Source organism: Oratosquilla oratoria, chromosome 24 (genome assembly GCF_046742065.1).
Source record: "Oratosquilla oratoria isolate Oo_2021 chromosome 24, ASM4674206v1, whole genome shotgun sequence".
Classification (NCBI taxonomy): domain Eukaryota; kingdom Metazoa; phylum Arthropoda; class Malacostraca; order Stomatopoda; family Squillidae; genus Oratosquilla; species Oratosquilla oratoria.
In genome coordinates this window covers 20,694,531-20,715,427 of record NC_134800.1, presented here as the reverse complement: position 1 = coordinate 20,715,427, position 20,897 = coordinate 20,694,531, and the positions used below count along the sequence as shown (strand labels likewise).

Below are 20,897 nucleotides of genomic sequence, written 5' to 3'. Positions count from 1 at the left end.
GAGTAAGAATTGCATCTGTGAAACTGGCAAACAACTTTATATCCCTATGTCTTTTTATGCATCACAAATACTTGTTTAGGGTTTTTAATTATAATCTACCAAGTTATTCATCTGTCATTTCATTAATATCTTGTACTTAGTTTGGTGTATGGTCAACTCAACAAATCACCAACTTGGCACATCTATTCGACCAAGACAGCCCACCACCTCATCCTGCTGTGACTAAGCCACTAGTTTGCCTTCCTTTTTAGGTATTTTTTTTTAGAATTGCACTGTTAAGTTAGGTAGGTTGCCACGGAGTAAACAAACTATCATACTTTAATTTCTTCGACCTCCTCATCTATCAACACAAAGATGGCATCTCAAGTAAGCTACTGTGGCTCCATCTGTGCCTACAGATGGACTGATTTGACAATGATAGGCCAAGTTGGTGATGGGCTAAGCTGGCCAGCAAACCTTAGTTTCCTATATACATATTTAATTAAATTAGTTAAAATAGTAGTGCACAACTGCACAAAATGACCACAATACTTAACGTAAGGACATGCATGGGTGAACAACTTATCATGAAAGATGAATAGGTATTCGGACCAAAGATTGGGCATTGTGGTCTGAATTTTGACAGGTACATAGTACTGCAAGACACAAAACATGGGTTTATCCTAAGTAATTGCCTTCATTAACACATTCTATGCCCCCTTCAATTGCATATGAAGAGAAAAGTGTGATATTGTTACTACAAGTGGTTGGCATCCTCTTGTAACAAGATCCTTATAAAGTGATGTGCCATGCTTATATTGATGCCTCCCTTCATCAATCTAAGTTTCACAAAACCTTGTTTATTGTAAATATGTTGTCCTTTCGGCTCATGTTACGAATCACTGGGTCAGATGTAATGCAAAATAAAAATTACCATACTGTTCACCATGACCATGTCGTAGTCTTTTTTTTCATCAATAACTTTTGTGACAGTCAGTTCATGTGGTCAACCAATCAACAGCCATATACAATTAATTTTTGTCACATACACAAGTTATGTAATCATACACTAATTCTCCCATTATAAAAAAAAACATGAACAGCAGTACATGAAGATTAAATTCAATTGTACATCAACTTTGGCAAGTTATTACTCAATTTTCTGTTTCAGTGTTAAGTTGTAAACAACTACATTTCTTGTCATATCTACGGTTATCAACACTTACCATGGTAAAACATTCAGTTTTGCAATAGTCTTTACCTACTGCCATAACACCTGTGATTTGTAATCCCCACAGTAATACACAGAATAATAACGTTACAAGTGCGTCTCTAATCATTTTCAAGACTTCACTCCAGCCTCCCACTCCTAGCTAAGTGTAGATCACTAATATCTCGGCACCGGGCACCCTCACCTGATGGATTTGAATGAAACAGGGAAAAAGTTTTACGGCAAGAAGTTTCCTTTTTCCTTTTACAAAGTCTATATAATGAATATGATCAAAGGGAAGATAATTACACCAATCCCTAAACAATGTAAGTAAAATATATTGATTTCAGAGAACCTCAGTTTTTCTTCCGTATTTATTACCTTATTCCTTTTTGAACTTAGGGTAATGCTACAGGTTGTCGTGAACGAAATATCGAGGTTTTCGTCTACTCTCTCATATTGTTTAATACTCAAGTTATTAATTTTCTTTTCGTAAGGTAAATATGGACGGACTTTTCTAGTAAGAACCATATTTGAAGGCCAGCCTGATTGTCCCAATATCGGATGTATATATGCAATATTAAAGAAGTTTGATTTATGACATCCATACCTGATTGAACGTTGCCCATTAGCAGGCGTAAATTGTCTTCCACTGAAATCTACTACAATTATGCACGTATCATATATCGTTCTGGGAATGTGTTATAGTCGTGGTGATTGTATGTAACACTTGCTCTATGTATTTCTGAAGTTACTGTCCAGATTTCCAAGGTATATTTGTTAATTTTCGCATGCAACACCAACTATTGGATGAACCGTACATAAACCAACAGTTATCACTGGCCATTACATTATATTACTACATCAAACTAATGAAGCCTATTTCCTACATTGGCCACTGGCAGTCCTGAATTTGCAGATACTGTTACTCAACCCCATGATTACTGAAAGAGTTCATATATAATTTGTTCTGATGAGCGGCAGAAGATTTAAACAAATTCTCCTGCCCCTCTTCTTACAACAAGCTGAGAGTTGTAATCATACAGAGCTAGTGGAGTGATGCCGGTTTGGCCTGCCAACTCAGCGATCTTGAGTTCGATACCCTCCCAGGGCTGAAAAGAATCACGGCATCAATTCCCTTGAGCTCCGAGTTCTGCGTGTATGTACATGTACCGTACAATATTACCCAAATAATAGTTGAGTTTTTCAGTCAATCTTTTAAGGTTGAATTTAAATTGCGACTACTTTTTCAGGAACGAAATTCATGTCTACACTTAGCAAAAACCTAATTCATGACTAAAACATTACAGAACAAAAATGTGAAGTTTAATGGTCTATTACGTATGTGTTGGACTCGTGATCGACAGCTACTTACCCTTCCGAAAGAGAGCTCAGAGTTCATATGTGACCGATCTGTGTGTGTGTGTGTATTTACCTAGTTGTACTTTACGGGAAGGTGAGCTACGCTCGTGGTGTCCCACCTTTGAATCTCGCAGTGTCTAGTTTGCTCTTAAATTCATGAATGGTTTTTGCACACACTATTTTTCGTCCAGTTTGCTCCTAGTGTCCACCACTCTATGTGGAAAACTGTTCTACTTCAGATATCTAAAACTATGTTTTTTGAGTTTCTTTCCATGTCCTCTTGTGTTTCTCTTGTCCTATTTTAACAAGTCCTCTCTATCGAGTATTTCTGTGCCCTTCATGATTCAACACCACCATTTTTGTTATATAAGATACGCTTGTTCGTGTTTCCCTGATCTAACAATTTTGGCCAGGTACCACAACTTATTATTATATACTTATTCAAGGAGCGTATTCACCTTGGTCTTTGGATCACGTGCTGGACTCGTGATCGACAGCTATTTTCCTCTCGGAAGAGAGCTCAGAGTTCGTATGATTTATGGGTAATGTTGTGACCTTACACGTGCACACACACCCAACCCATGAGAGTTGGAGTACATAAGAACATAAGAATGAAGGAGACTGCATGAGACCATAAGGCCTACACTAGGCAGCTCCGTATCCATCACCACCTGTCATCCCCATCCATAAAGCTGTCTAATCGTTTTTTAAAACAACTGATAGTTTCAGCGCTTACTACATGGTTACTAAGTTTATTCCATTCGTCGACCACCCTATTAGTAAACCAATTCTTGCCTATTTCCTTTTTAAATCTAAATTTGTCCAGTTTATACCCATTACTGCGAGTCCTGCCCTGTTGTTTTAATGTGATGACCTTCTTTGCATCACCTTTATTAAAGCCTTTGATCCATTTGAACACCTCTATTAGATCACCCCGCACTCTGCGTCTTTCTAGAGTGTAAATTAAGGTACCTAAGCCTCTCTTCGTAAGGCAAATTTCTGAGTCCATGTATCATTTTGGTCATTCTTCTCTGTACTGATTCTAGTGAATTTATGTCCATTCTGTAGGACGGAGACCAAAACTGTACCGCATAGTCAAGGATGGGTCTAACTATCGCTAGATAGAGTTTAATAATTACCTCTGCACTTCTATTCGTTACCGTCCTAGCAATGGAACCTAATGCTCTGTTAGCTTTATTCCTGGCGCTAATGCACCGTTTCCTGGTTTTAACCCATTCAACTCCGATGACAAGATGTCTTGTCATTTGGTCAAATAAAACAAAAAATCATAAAACACCAAAATGTTTGATCAAACACCAGAAAAATATGACGTCAATCCTCGCTTCGCTCGCAGCGAAGCGAGGACTGACGTCATATTTTTCTGGTGTTTGATCAAACATTTTGGTGTTTTATGATTTTTTGTTTTATTTGACCAAATGACAAGACATCTTGTCATCGGAGTTTAATGGGTTAAGGTCCGGACTCACTAGAACTCCCAAGTCTCTCTCGCACTCAGTTTTCTCTAAAAGCGTGTTATCTAAGCTGTATCTATTTTCGGGGTTGTGTAGCCCTACATTTAACACGCTACACTTAGAGATATTGAAGTTCATTTGCCATGTGAACAATTTGTTAAGATCATCCTGCAGAATCTCTACGTCGTCTCCTGACCTAATTAGGCGTCCTATTTTAGTGTCGTCCGCAAACTTACTAACATCACTATTTATCCCGTCGTCTAAGTCGTTTATGTACATAATGAACAACAAGGGACCCAAAACCGAGCCCTGGGGGACCCCACTAGTAACATTGCCCCACCTAGATTTTACTCCATTTATGGTGACCCGCTGTTTTCTGTTACTAATCCAAGCTCTAATCCATTCTAACACTTTTCCTCCTATGCCATGGGCTTTGATTTTATTTAGTAGTCTCTGGTGTGGCACCTTATCGAACGCTTTGCTAAAGTCAAGGTAAATAATATCGTAATTATCATTGTTATCTGACGCCTTATATACTTTAGTGTAAAAGGATAGAAGATTAGTCACACATGACTTACCCTTGGAGAAACCATGCTGTGAATCACGAATTGAATTATGTTTTTCGATGTGTTCTCTGAGTGTATTTACTATTACTGATTCAAGCATTTTTCCTATAACCGGTGTCAAACTGATTGGCCTGTAGTTGCATATAGACGATCTATCTCCCACCTTAAAAACAGGAACAACGTTTGCTTGCCTCCATGCAGTAGGCACAAAACCACTGTCTACTGAATTATTAAATGTTTTAGTTAACTGGTCGCAGATTTCAAATTTACACTCCTTTAGCATTCTCGGAAAAAATTCGTCTGGACCCGGGGATTTTGTAGCTTTAAGTCTTTCGATCTGCTTGACTACTTCTACTTTACTAATGCTGATATTAGATAGACTACTTTCTTCATCCCCTCTGAAAATCGGATCGCAATCAGGTACTTTATCTAACCTCTCATTAGTAAACACCGATAGAAAATAATTGTTAAACTCCTCACTCATTTTTTCCTCCGATTCTATCATGACATTTTCATCGTTTTTAATTGGTCCTATTCTTTCTTTATTTTTTGTTCTATAGAAATGAAAGAAACCCTTTGACTATCAACCTTAATTTCATAATTACGTCTCGCTGTACGTGTATTCTTTTTAACCAGCTTTGCCATTTCGTTATATCTTTATCTCAGGTGTGTTTCCCCGTTTTTTATTTTTACGTAAAGTCCTCTTTTCATTCCGATCTCAAGTTTTAATCTGTCCGTCAAGCGCAGCGACACTGAAATTATTTCAGCCCTGGGCAGGATTCGAACCCGGACCACCGTAGTGACAATCGGGGACTCTACTAACCGATGTGCTCCTTGATTACGTATATAACAATAAGTTGTGGTAGCTGGCCAAAATGGTTAGATCAGGGAAACACGAACAAGCGTATCTCATATCACAAAAATGGTGATGTTGAATGAAATTAATTCTCCTATGAATTTTATTTGTTATTAATTCAAATTCATATCAGATTGTGAATTAATGTGTGGGGTGAGGGAGGCTGGACTATAAGAGACTAATCGGTACCAACCTTCTCTATGGGTATCCCGGTCGCAGTTCCACTGTGACTGCTAATCTGTGAGAATGCTCCACGAACAACTTATACTTAGCTCTTGGACATAACACTCCTTCTGCAAAACTGAAAGAACTGAACTTGACTCTGCTGCTGGCCAAGAGGAAACCTCTGTAGAGATAGGCTCCTCCTACAACCAATTATGATTGGCTTGATTCTTTCTGTATACTATAGACTGACCAATGGGACACATGCCTCTTCGTAAACACCCTTATTCACTTGGTCAGCACTGTGTCATATTGTCTATTAAGAAAACCTGACCTCAGCAAGAATGAAATGGTGTTTATGGCTCGAGAAGGGCCCCCGCGCACAACGCGATGATAAAAACTAGTATCAACTAGTATCACACTTTCTAGTATCAACTATATCAACCAGTGGTGATGTCGCCGCCGTCAAACCAATTACCACATATTGACCTCATGATCTACAGCTATTACCGTCCTATCGAGAGCTCAGTGTGATTCACCATGGTTTTGGATCACGTGTTGGATTTGTGATCGTCAGATATCAACCTCTCCTATTAGAGTTCAGAACTCATATATGACCCGAGCTATGGTTAATGTTGTGAATTCACACACACACACACACACACACACACACACACACACACACACACACACACACACACACACACACACACACACACACACACAACACGGCCCGGTGGCGGATTGGTAAGGCACTGGCCTCACAAGCCGGAGAACCGGGGTTCGATTCCCCGGCCGGGCGGAGACAAGTTGGGTTTGTCTCCTTTCACGTGTAGCCCCTGTTCACCTAGCAGCGAGTAGGTACGGGACGTTAGTCAAGGAGTTGTGACCTTGCATTCCCGGTGTGTGGAGTGTGAGTGGTCTCAGACCTACCCAGAGATCTGTTAATAATGAGCACTGAGCTCACTGCCGTAGGGTGGTGTCTGGCTGTCTCGAAAAGAGGCTGCAGCAGATCCGAGGTGAGGTGAATACACACACACACACACACACACACACACACACACACACACACAATCTCAAGCGACCTGACACCTGACAAACACGTCAACAAATTATTTGGAGAGACTTTTAACTTACTAAGATAAATGAAAGTGGCCTTCGACTACATAGACGAAGAGATGGTTAAAAAATTGTGGTTACGCTGATAAGACCTAAACTAGAATGTGCCGCAACATCGTGGGCCCACAGCACAAAGAACATAAGAAAATTAGAAAGAATCCAAAAAGCAGCGACAAAAATGACACCTACACACTGGCAAATCTGACATGTGAACAAAGACTGGAGAAACTACATCTGTCAACACTGGAACAGAGAAGAGAAAGAGGTGATTTATTGACCATTTACAGAATTATGAAAGGGATGGAAATCCTCGATAGAGATGACTTATTAAATTGGGGCATAAGAGAAACAAGAGGACACCAAAAGAAACTAAAGAAGGACACTTAAAGAAGAAACCTGAAAAAGAATAGTTTCCCACATAGTGATTAATGTCTGGAACAAACTGAACAGAGAAACAGTGAATGCCAAAATTATACACGATTTTAAGAATAAACTGGATGCGGAGAGATACGAAAACGGGTCACTACGAGCATAGTTCTTGTCCTGTAAAATACAGATAGGTAAATACACACACACGGCTAGACGGCGCAGCGGTAGCGTTCGCAACTGTTAACTCAGTGGTCCGAGTTCAAACACCGTCCAGGGCTGAAATAATTTCAGTATCGCTGTGCTGCGAGCCGTTACTCCAACTCTCGTGAGCGGAGAATTGTATGTGTATTCACCTCGGATCTGCTGCAGTCTCTGTCGAGACAGCCAGACACCACCCTACGGCAGTGAGCTCAGAGCTCATTATTTGCCGTGTGTGTGTGTGTGTGTGTGTGTGTGTGTGTGTGTGTGTGTGTGTGTGTGTCAAGTCACAGCATTACCCATAGATCGGTCATACATGAGCTCTGAGCTCTCATCCGGTAGGGTAGTAGCTGTATATCACGAGTCCAACACGTGATCCAAGACCATGGTGAATTACACACACCTATGTTTGTGTGCATGTGAAATACGATGCCATTCGACGGCGACGGTGAGCGCGGTATCACCTGGCTGGCCTATTACTTACATGGTACTGATAACATTATCTTCGTCTTAATAAAGCAAACATGACAAATAAACACAAGTAGATATTACATTAAATAGCTGCAATAAAATACGAGCAAGCTAAAAAAATGAATGACAACTTTTCATTTACATGTTGCTATATACATAGAATATAATGAAAAGTGTATTAACATAAGATACCTTAAGAATCCTGTCTTGAGTTAACTGATACATGGTTCCGTTACCTGGCAAAGAATCTATTACGATTTTCTGTGTTGCTGTTACCGCAAGTAAATTATACTTGTACTAACCACGTGGTGTGAAGCGCACGTTGTCTCGACCACGCGACTAGACCTGACGCGCTAACCACGCACACCTGCCTATGACAGTGCGACACCGCTTGACCCGACCAGTGGAATTATGTAATTACGCACCACGGTTGACTACCCACGCGGTATATATATCGGCTCTTGGCCGCATGTAAACAGGTTCAATCTTACCTTACAAACTAAGGAGATAAATTCACCACTCTTTTCTTCTCACCGTAGTCCACAGCGGCTACACACTAAACAATGCAGTTTAGATACAAGTTTCAATTATCTTCACAAAGCAAAGACCGATCACTTCTATTACGCGTCCCATTCTTCGTTATTGCATATACCACATGGTGCATCACCAACACTGAGAATGTCTTTTCTATGAAGATTTAGCACCATCTCAATAAACATTAGTGTGTGCATGCGTGCGCGCGCGCGCGTGCGTGTGTGTGTATTTACCTAGTTGCATTTACCTAGTTGTATTTTACGGGAAGGGGAGCTATGCTCCTGGTGTCCCGTCTTCATATCTCGTTTTATCTAAACTAATTTTAAATTCATGAATTGTTTTTGCACACACCACTTTTTCATCCAACTTGTTCCAGATGTCTATTACTCTGTGGGGAAAGCTGTTCTTTTTCAGGTCCCTTCTATAAATGTCTTTCTTGATTTTCTTTACGTGTCCTCTTGTATTTCTACTATTCCATTTCATTAGATCCTTTCTATCAATAGTTTCTATGCCTTTCATGATTCTATAAATAGTTATCAAGTCTCCTCTCTCTCTTCTTTGTTCTGATGTCTGTAGTTCAAGATTTGTTAGTCTCTCTTCATATAATAGTTCTGAGAGTGTTGGTGCCAATTTTGTAATTGCTCTTTGTATTCTTTCAAGTTTTGTTATACATTATTTTGTACTTGGTGACCACATCGTCGCTGCATATTCCAATCTTGGTCTTATCAAAGTAACTAGTATTTTCTTCACCGTTTCTTCATCCAGGTATGTAAAAGCCACTTTGATTGTTCTTATCAGATTATAAGTTTCTTCAAAAATCTTGTTTATATGTTTCTCAGGGGACATATTATTCATAATAATGATTCCCAGGTTCTTCTCATTTTCTGCTTTTTTATTTCTTCTTCTCCCAATTTATATGATCCCACTATTCATTTTTTGCTTCTTCCAAATTCCATTATACTACACTTCCGACTCCATTCCCATACTTTATTGAGATCACTTTGTAGCTACTAACAATCTTCTTCCGTGTTCACTTATTTCAACAATTTTGCATCATCCGCAGAGAAGCTCATATAACTTTCAATTCCTTTATCCATATCATTAATATATATAGGAATCATTATTGGGGCCAAAACTGTTCCTTGTGGAACACCACTTATCATTTCATCCCAATTAGAGTGTTTGTCTCTTATCACCACTCTCATTTTTCTTTCATGCAAGAAGTCTTCCAGCCTTTTCAGTAGTTTGTCCTGTATTCATCCTGCAGTTTCTAACTTCTTTGGCAATTTCTTATGTGGTACCTTATCAAAAGCTTTTTTCAGGTGTAGAAATACACAATCAGCCCATCCATCTCTTTCTTGTATTACATCTATTAGCCTTGAATAGAAACACATTTAGTGACGTATGATCGTCCTTGTCCAAATTGTCTTGGATTTAGTACGTTTTGATAATTCTTTCACGGATTTTAGCTATCGTACTTGTAAGAGAGACAGGTCTATAGTTAGTAGGGTCTTCCTTGTTTCCCCCTTTATGTATAGGTACTTTATTTGCTCTTTTCCAATCTTCTGGAACGTTTCCCTCTTTCAATTAACTTTTTATTAGGCTATGTATTTTGTCTGTTAGTTCATTCCTGCATTCTCTCAAAATCCAGTTTGACATTTCATCTGGTCCATGCGATTTTCTGACATTGAGATTACTCAAGTCTTTCATTATTTAATTTCTTGATTCTTCTATCTCTTTCACAGGGGGAACTCTCTCCTCCCACTCGATATCTCTAGGTTGTATGTTCTCCTTTGTAAACACCGATTTAAAATGCTTGTTCATAATTTCTGTCATTTCTATTTCCTCTGTGTATTCGACTCCTCCTTGTCGTAGTTTCTCTAAGTCTTGTTTGCTTTTCAGTTTATTGTTTACAAATCTGTAAAATAGTTTTGGTTGACCTTTACATTTTTCTATGACATCTTTTTCGTATTTTATCTTTTCTTCTCTGTGCACTTGTACATATTCATTTCTATAACTAGTATATATTTTCCATTTTTCAGGTTTTTGTCTTTTTTCCATTTTATCCAAGCTTTATCTCTTTTGTCTTTTAACTCCCTACATTTTTTGTTGTACCAGCACTTTACATATTCTTTTTCTTGTTTTTGTCTTGGAACATACTTTTCCACTCCTTTATAAATTTTTGTCAAAATACTCCATTTCTCTTCTACTGTTATATCCTCCTTGTGTATTCTTTCCCAGTCAGCTTTTTGAAATAATTCTTTCATTTTGTCAAAGTTTGTTTTTTAATACATCAATCTTCCCTTTCTATATAGTTCCTTTTTTCATGTCTTTTTCCCCATTTAGTTCCAGTTCAACCAATATGTCGTCACTTTTACTTATTGGTGTTTTATATTCGACTTTGTCCACTATTTCGGGTTCTGATGTGATTATTAGGTCCAGTCTCGATGGTTCTTCTTCATTTCTATACCTAGTTTTCTCTTGTATCCATTGCGTCACTGTATGTTCGATAATCATATCAAGTAATACATTTCCCCATAGGTCGTCTTCACCCTTCACTGTCATCTCTTCCCAGCAGATTTCTTTACAACTAAAGTCACCCATTATAATTATTCGTCCTCCATCTTCCATTATCTTAGTGTTATCCTTATGTCTTCTAACATATTTTTGTGTTCTCTCTCTTCCCACGAAGCCGTTTTAGGAGGCACATAATTTACTACAAACTTCCTGCTCTTCCTATCCTTGTCCTCCACTTCCATCGTAATCATCTCTACTATATTCTTTCCATATGTAACATTCCTCACATTTATATCCTTCTTAGTTAGGAATATAACTCCACCCCCTTGTTTTACCTCTCCGTTTCTAATCCAACAATTATATGCAGCATGTCCTACACTGTTGGGTGGTAGTGGACCTTTTAATTTTGTCTCTAAAATTCCCATTATACCTGGTTCTTTTTCCTTCAGGTAATCATTCAGCTCGTTCAAACCTGTTATTAATCCATCTATATTTGTGTAAGACACTTTTAATTTTCTGCTACTTCCATCGTGTTTTCTGTTTCCCTTCCGTTTTTCTCTGCTATGAATCATTTCCTCACTTTCATATTGACTACTCTCCAATAGAATTTCTCTTTTTCTGTCTCTGTTCTTTTTTCGCTTTTTCCTTAGCTTCTTGTCTTTTTGATTTCTCATCCTCTCTTTCCTCTTTATTAATTTCTCTTTTTATCCATACCTGTTTAAATTGCTGTCTGCTAGTTTCCCTGTTTTTGCTAAGATATTCTCTGCTGTCGTTTGTGACTTGAATTTAACTTTAATTGGTCTGGTCTTATCATTATCATATTTCCCGAACCTATACATTTCTTCTATTTGTTTCCCTATTTTTGGTTCATCTTCTTGAACTACTTCTAATATACTATTTACTTTTTCCTTTTCCTCCTCTATTCTTGTAGTCCTATTTAGATTATACTTCTCTTCCATCCCTAATATAATTATACATTTCTTTTTATCTGCTAAATCTCTTACTATATTCTCCTTCTCTCTCATCACTTTAATAACTGTGTTTTCAGTTTGTTCCTTCATCCGTTGTTTCACAATATCTCTGAATTCAATTTTGTTATTCTCCTGAACCTTTTTCCAACCACTTACTTTTGTTATGGACTCTTTATTTTCTTTATTATTCCTCTTTAATTCCTCATTCTCTTCCTTTACTTCTCTTAACTGTCTTTTTAATTTTTCTACTTTAGTTAGATTTTGATTCTCTTTTCTTAGTTCTTCCAGTTTATCAACTTTCTCGGCAACTAGGGTTAATTTGTCAAAGCTAACCTTCCATTCTTCATTCATTTTTTTTTTTTTTTTAGTTTCTCCTCTAGATTTACTAGTCGGGGGAGGTTGTCCCCTCCTCCCTCTTTAAATCCATAAAAACAGTTTTCATCTCTTTCCATTGATCTGCTATTATCTATATTTCTGCTCTTCACACCTCTGCTTCCTTGTTATTCGTCTGTATATTCTGCCCCCGTTTGTTTACGCCTCTCCTAAGATCCTGGGCCCATTCGTCCCCTTCCTCGTTTCCTTCTATTTTCCTCAGCAATCCCTCCCCTTCTCCTTTTTCTTCACCTTCCCACTACACCACGAGCTTTCCCCTTCTCTATTAATACAACACAGGTACTTCCTTGTCGTTGTGATCCTCGGAATTTGCAGTTTTCTCTGGAGACCAAACTTCGTTATCACCTCTACCGACGTGTGTGTGTGTGTGTGTGTGTGTGTGTGTGTGTGTGTGTGTGTGTGTGTGTGTGTGTGTGTGTGTGTGTGTGTTTGTGCGTGTGCGCGTCCTCTCAAAATTTGGACTCCCCAACAAGTTTCTCAGTATGCTTAAGACCTTCCATAGCGACACGGAAGCAAAGGTGCGCATCGTGGATCTGGATCAATATAGTTTCCGGTTGAGATGGGTTTGAAGTAAGGAGATATCCTAGCTCCTGTTTTGTTCAAACTTTTTATCTTAACAGTGCGCCAGATGCAAACACACTGAGAGACGAGGACGGAATGCATCTGGAATATCACCTTGATGCCTTTTTAACATCAGGCGATTACAAGCCCAAACTAAAACAGCAGTAAAGTAACTGGTTTACCTGCAGTATGTAGACGATACTGCCTTAATACCATATACCCCAGAATCAATGCAACATATACTCATCACCATTTCTTCTTTATATCAAGCTCTCGGTCTGCATATCAACACTAGGAAACCCGAAATAATATTGCAACATGTCAACCCCAAGCAGGACCTGCCTACCCTTACAATAAACAACACACAACTTAAAACAGTCCCACTATTCAGGTATCTGAGTAGTATTGTAATCCCGTCTACCAACATAGATAAGGTGCTGGACAGAATTAACAAAGGCTGCAAATTCGTTTGGCAAATTGAGCTCAAAAGTCTTCGAGAACACCTCAGACTGTCAACAAAATTAAAGGTATACACAGCAGTGGTTGTATCGAGCTTTCTTTGTGGAGCTGGACCGAGTATAGAAGACACCTGGAACAATTAGGAAAGTTCCATATCAACAGCCTCCAAAAATCCTTGGTCTTACAGGAAAAACCGTGTTCCCCATGAGCAGATCTTAGATCGAACGGGTTGCACAAGCATAGAAGCATTGATTACTATGCGCCAATTACGGTGGCTGGGTCATGTGATCCGTGTGTCAGAGGGTCGGCTTCCTGGGCAAGTCCTGTATGAACAGATTCACGAAGGACTCCGAAGACCTAGTGGCCCCAAGAGGAGATTTAAACATCAAGCGAACCTGGAAACTCTAGCCATCGACCACGCAACCTGGAGGCTTACAATTTCCAAAGGAATAGAGAGCCTAGAGCAAGAACGCACTGCTCAAAATAACTAAAAACGGCAGCAGCAGCAGCAGCATGCTCGAAGTGAAGCTCCAGTAGACCCCATTCTTCAGCTGAACTGTTCAACTTGCAACAAAATCTGCGTGTCAAGAATAGGGTTTGTGAGTCACATTAATGCTCACAGGCGGAGAGAAATACCCTAAAGTCGATAACATTTACTCATCCATCAATCATCATCTGGGGACATAGAATGTCAGTGGCTACGATGGACTACAATAAGTAAGTCAGCGCGCGCGCGCGTGTGTGCGTGCGTGTGTATCTGATTCACCATGGTCTTGGATCACGTGTTGGACTCGTGATCGACATTTATTAACCTCCCGGATGAGAGCTTAGAGCTCATATGATCGAAATGTGTATGTGTGTGTATTTACCTAGTTGTATTTTACGGGAAGGGGAGCTATGCTCGTGGTGTGTGTGTGTGTGTGTGTGTGTGTGTGTGTGTGTGTGTGTGTGTGTGTGTGTGTATTCACTTGGTCTTTGGATCACGTGTTGGACTCGTGATCGACAGCTATTTCCCTCCTGGAAGAGAGCTCAGTGTGTGTGTGTGTGTGTGTGTGTGTGTGTGTGTGTGTGTGTGTGTGTGTGTGTGTGTGTACGCGCGCGCGTGCGCATGGTACACCATGGTCTTGGATAACGTGTTGGATTTGTGATCAACAGCTATTACCCTCCTGGATGAGAAGTCAGAGCTCACATATGGACCGATGAATGGGTAATGCTGTAACCCCTCTCTCTTTCTCTCTCTCTCTCTCTCTCTCTCTCTCTCACACACACACATACACGCACACACACACTAATTCAGCAATCAGAGTTTGAGTTCCACACGAGGCTGTAAAAGTTTCGGCATCGCTGCAGTGCGAGCCGGCACTCCAACTGTGATGGGCCAGGAATTATTTGTGTGTGTGTGTGTGTGTGTGTGTGTGTGTGTGTGTGTGTGTGTGTGTGTGTGTGTGTGTGTGTGTGTGTGTGTGTGTGTGTGTGTGTGTGCGTGTACGTGTGTGTGTGTGTGCGTGTGTGTGTGTGTGTGTGTATGTGCTATGTCATAGCCATATACCCATAGATCGGACCATACACAATCTCTAAACTCTCATCCGGAAGGATAATAGCTGTCGATCACGATTCCAACATGTGATCCTGGACCATGGTGAACCACACATTGAAAGAACTAATAGAAAGAGATGCTGTACTGAGGTCATTAAAGGAGCTATACTATACTGACGGGAAAAATCTCTTGATTAGGGGTGGGTATGAGCGCTTTAAGATGTCATGAAAACATATTAAGAGATGCAGTTTTCCATAGAGATCCATAAATACTAGAAGTAGCCTAGGATGTATATAGCCCAGATTGGAAGAAAATATAGATTTAAGTCTAAGAATTATAATTGGGAAATACATTGATCAAGTTAGAACCATACATGAATTTGAAGCTAGGTATGATTAATTGAAGAATAGTAGACAGTCCCACAAACGTTGCTCCTATCATGAATACTACAATTAAGGAAATACAATCATAGCAATACAATTAGGTAAATACAATTGGGTAGCTTAGCAGGGCAGCTCGGTTCCAATACACCAGCAAGCCAGTGTGTGTGTTTACCTAGTTATATTTACCTAGTTGTATTTCACAGGAAGGGGAGCTATGCTCCTGGTGTCCCGTCTTCATATCTCTTTTTATCTAGACTGTTTTAAAATCGTGTATTGTTTTTGTACACACCACTTTCTCATCTATTTTGTTCCAAACGTCTATTACCCTGTGGGGAAAGCTGTTCTTTTTCAGGTCTCTTTTATAACTGTCTTTCTTGATTTTCTTTCCGTGTCCTCTTGTATCGCTACTATCCCATTTTATTAGATCCTCTCTATCAATAGTTTCTATGCCTTTCATGATTCTATAAAAAGTTGTCAAGTTTCTTCTCTCTCTTCTTTGATCTAATGTCTACAGTATAGCTCAAGTTTTGCTAGTCTCTCCTCATATGATAGTTCTGAGAATGTTGGTGCCAATTTCGTCATTGCTCTTTGTATTCTTTCAAGTTTTGTTATACATCTTTTTTTAACTTGGTGACCACGTCGTCGCTGCATATTCCAATCTTGGTCTTATCAAAGTGACTAGTATTTTCTTCACCATTTCTTCATCCAGGTATGTAAATGCCACTTTGATTGTTCTTATTAAATTGTAAGTTTCTCCAAAAATCTTGTTTATATGTTTCTCAGGGGACATATTATTCATAATAATGACTCCCAGGTCCTTCTCATTTTCTACTTTTTTATTTCTTATTCTCCCAATTTATATGATCCCAGTATTCTTTTTTTTTTTGCTTCTTCCAAATTCCATTATACTACACTTCTTAATAATGAATTCCATCTCCCACTTCCTATTCCATTCCCATACTTTATTGAGATCATTCTGTAGCGACTCACAATCTTCTAGTGTTCACTTATTTCAACAATTTTGCATCATCTGCAAAGAAGCTCATATAACTTTCAATTCCTTTATCCATATCATTAATATATATAGGAAAAATTTTTGGGGCCAGAACTTTTCCTTGTGGAACACCACTTATCATTTCATCCCAATTAGAGTATTTGCCTCTTATCACCACTCTCATTTTTCTTTCATGCAAGAAGTCTTCCATTCATTTCAGTAGTTTGCCCTGTATTCCTCCAGCAGCTTCTAATTTCTTTAATAACTTATTATGTGGTACTTTATCAAAAGCATTTTTCAGGTATAGAAATCCACAATAAGCCCATCCATCTCTTTTTTGTATTACATCTATTAGCCTTGAATAGAAACACATTAAGTTTGTGACGCATGATCGTCCTTGTCTAAATCGAAATTGTCTTGGATTTAGTACTTTTTTTTTTTTTTTTTTTTTTTTTTTTCAAATGCCTTACCCATCTAATTTCGATCATTCTTTCACAAATTTTTGCTATCTTACTTGTAAGAGAGACCGGTCTATAGTTAGTAGGGTATTCCTTGTTTCCCCTTGCATATATTGGTACTTTATTTGCTCTTTTCCAATCTTCTGGAACTTTTCCTTCTTTCAATGAACTGGTTATTAGACTATGTATTTTGTCTGTTAGTTCATTCCTGCATTTTCTCAAAATCCACTTCGCCATTTCATCTGGTCCATGCGATTTTCTGACATCGAGATTACTCAATTGATTCATTATTTAATTTCTTGATTCTTCTATCTCTTTCATAGGGGGACTTTCTCCTCCCACTCGATATCCCTGGGTTGTATGTTCTCCCTTGAAACCACTGATTTATAAAGCTTGTTCATAATTTCTGTCATTTATATTTCCTCTGTGTATTCAACTCCTTCTTGTCGTAGTTTCTCTAACTCTTGTTTGTTTTTCAGTTTGTCGTTTACAAATCTGTAAAAGAGTTTTGGTTGATCTTTACATTTTTCTATGATATCTTTTTCATATTTTCTCTTTTCTTCTCTGTGCACTTGTACATATTCATTTCTATAACTAGTATATATTTTCCATTTTCAGGTTTTTTGTCTTTTTCCATTTTATCCAAGCTTTATCCCTTTTGTCTTTAACTCCCTACATCTTTTGTTGTACCAGCACTTTACATATACCTTTTCTTGCTTTTGTCTTGTAATATACTTTTCCACTCCTTTATAAATTTTTGTCAAAATGCTCCATTTTTCTTCTACTGTTGTTTCCTCCTTATCTATTCTTTCCCAGTCTGCCTTTTGAAAGAATTCTTTTATTTTATATATAAAAAAATATACACCAATCTTCCCTTTCTATATTGTTCATTTTTTCATGTATTTTTCCTCATTTAGTTCCAGTACAACCAATATGTGGTCACTTTTACTTATTGGTGTCTTATATTCAATCTTGTCTACTATTTTGGGTTCTAATGTGATTATTAGGTCCCAATCTCGATGGTTCTTCCCCTTTTCTATACCTAGTATTTCCTTGTATCCATTGCGTCATTGTATGTTCTATAATCATACCATGTAGTACATTTCCCCATAGGTCGTCTCCACCCTTCACTGTCATCTCTTCCCAGCAGATTTCTTTATAATTAAAATCACGCATTATAACTATTCTTCCTCCATCTTTCATTATTTCATTTAGTGTTATCCTTGTGTCTTCTAACATATTTTTGTGTTCTCTCTCTTCTCACGAAGCCGTTTTAGGAGGCACATAATTTACTACCAGCTTCCTGCTCTTCCCATCCCTGTCCTCCACTTCCATCATAATCATCTCTACTCTATTCTTTCCACCTCCTTGTTTCTAATCCAATAGTTATATGCACCATGTCCTACACTGTTGGGTGGTAGTGGACCTTTCAATTTTGTCTCTACAATTCCCATTATGTCCATTATGTTTTTTGTTTCCCTTCTGTTTTTCACTGCCATGAACCATTTCCTCACTTTCATATTCACTACTCTCCAATAAAATCTATCTTTTCTGACTCTGTTCTTTTCTTTTTTTCCCTTAGCTTCTAGTCTTTTTGTTTTCTCATCCTCTCTTTCCTCTTTATTCATTTATCTTTTTATCCATATCTGTTTATATAGATCACTGTCTGCTAGTTTCCCGGCCTTTGCTAAGATATTCTCTGCTGTCGTTTGTGACCTGAATCTAACGTTAATTAGTCTGGTCTTATCTGTATTGTATTTCCCTAATCTATATATTTCTTCTATTTGTTTCCCTTTTTCTGGTTCATCTTCTTGAACTACTTCTAATATCTTCTTTACTTTTTCCTTTTCTTCCTTTATTCTTCTAGTCCTATATGGATTATACTTCTCTTCCATCCCTAATATAATTATACATTTCTTTTTATCCGCTAAGTCTCTTACTATATTGTCCTTCTCCCTCATCACTTTAATCACGGTGTCCTTAGTTTGTTCTTTCATTTGTTGCTTCATTATATCTCTAAATTCCAATTTATTTTTCTTTTGTACTTTTTTTTTTCCAACCACTTACCTCTTTTGCTATGGAGTCTTTATCCTCTTTATTATTCCTCTTTAATTCCTCATTCTCATTTTTTTTACTTCTCTTAACTGTCTCAATTCTTCTATTTGTTTAGTTAGATTTTGATTCTCCTTCTTTAGTTCTTCCAGTTTATCAACTCTTTGGGTAACTAGTGTTAATTGGTTAAACCTTACCTCCCATGTTTCGTTCATTTCTTTTAGTTTCTGCTCTAGATTTACTAGTTGGGGGAGGTTGTCACCTCCTCCCTCATTAAATCCATAAAAACAGTTATCTTCTCTTTCCATTGATCTGCTATTATCTATATTTCTGCTTTTGACACTTCTGCTTCCTTGTTCTTCCTCGTCTGTGTGTTCTGCACCCCTTTTGTTTATACCCCTTCTAACATTCGGGGCCCGTTCGTCCCCTTCCTCATTTCCTTCCATTTTCCTCAGTAATCCCTCTCACCTTTTTCTTCACCTTCCCACTACACCACGAGCTTTCCCCTTCCCTATTAATACAACAAAGGTACTCCCTCGTTGTTGAGATCGATGAAACTTGAAGTTTTCTTGGAGTTCCAAACTTCGTTGTCACTTCGACCGACGTGTGTGTGTGTGTGTGTGTGTGTGTGTGTGTGTGTGTGTGTGTGTGTGTGTGTGTGTGTGTGTGTGTGTGTGTGTGTGTGTGTGTGTGTGTTTGCGCGCGCGCGGGCGCACGCGTGTATGTGCATCTATAGTGTGTGTGTTTAATGTCCATGTTTTCTAATTATTTATCTATTTCGATTTGATTAATCTAAAAACTTTGAGGTTAATATAAATTAATATAAAATGAATATGTGAATATCTAAAACTAAATATTTCCCATGCAGTTAGTATAGTAGCCTACAAGTGTGGTAGTGTGCCGCTATTGAAGGGTGATTGGTGGTTTTAGAAAAAAATAAACATAAAAGACTACATTCATATTTATTTTTCCGTGTAATTAAAGTGTTATTCAGTACACTACAGCAATATGTTTGACAATATACAATGTTTAGAGGTAAAACTTGTGAACTGGATTTTACAGGGACGACGACTGAAACACCATTCACGTCTGCATCAGTTTCAAAATATATATGAAAAAGGTGGCAGGCATGGAGACTGACGATTATGGTAGATTGAAGACGGAAAATCGTTGTATTCTTGAGTGCGGCTGGTTAGTGATTGAACAGACATCTTGGCTCGCTAGGAGACTGCAGAATCAAGCATAGTGTGAGGGTGACATTGATGCTGTGGTAATTATACTCCAGATAACCATGATGACGTTCGCTTGAGTGGGGATAATCGGGATTCCTTTCCATCTGCATCGACCAGTGCCCATGCTAGCAGAATCATGATACACGCGCCAGCACACCATGGATATTGCAAGGTACATTACCAGCAATTTTCGTATCTTGGCCCAGCCGAGATCAATGTGGAAACTCTCCAATTCATTGGTTGTCGGAGGGCGGTGGGGGGTTTACCATCGGTTTCTCTTGTGCTTAATGCCCCCTACACTAGAAAACAGGTGGAGGAAAGAAATGCGCACACACAACTTGCTCGAGTTGTGGCACTAACCAATACATCCATCATATTGATTAAGGTTCATTGAGGACTCTGAACTTGATTGCTGGCCACAAATGTGTAATAACTCAAAATGTATCACTTGTGGGGTGACATGATACGCTTTTCGCCAATATATATATATATATATATATATATATATATATATATATATATATATATATATATATATTATACATAATATACATATATATATATATATATTATATATATATATATATATATATATATATATATATATATATATACATTTTTATCAACCACAATGCACTTTAATTCTAAGCCATCAACATCGGAAGAACCATGGTGGTACATGCAGAAATTGAAACGTGGTACGCCCGAGGACTCGAACCAACGGCGTCAAGCACGTGACCAGTGCCGTAGTGACTTAGACCAATACACCAGGACATTCTCAAAGTACTTTGAGAATCTCCTGGTAAGGACGAAACGTCAGTGAATAAAACTCCAACTGTTCTCTGTGTTTAGCTCACCGCCCTTCCACTCATTTGTCTTCCATACTTCATGTATATATATATATATATATATATAAATATATATATATATATACAATTATACATACACACACGCATATATATATATATATATTAAAGACATACATAATGAAATACATGCATTTCCAAATCTGATCACTTCAATCAATCGTTTGTAATACACA

General features: G+C 38.2%; 1 protein-coding gene across 4 annotated transcripts in view; it reads right to left on the bottom strand.

Annotated features, from left to right (window-relative positions):
* LOC143038520 (uncharacterized) overlaps positions 1-20,897 on the bottom strand; it is a 143,629-nt gene that overhangs the window by 111,798 nt on the left and 10,934 nt on the right. For 2 of the 4 annotated variants that reach the window (XM_076207806.1, XM_076207807.1), the window contains exon 1: positions 1,206-1,363. The exons of 1 other annotated variant lie outside the window; for it this stretch is intronic. In XM_076207806.1, the coding sequence (XP_076063921.1) occupies positions 1,206-1,319 (114 nt within the window). In that variant the 5' untranslated portion in view covers positions 1,320-1,363. Of the gene's footprint in view, positions 1-1,205; positions 1,364-20,897 lie in introns of those variants that run through there. One more of the 4 variants, XM_076207809.1, reaches the window with a different exon arrangement.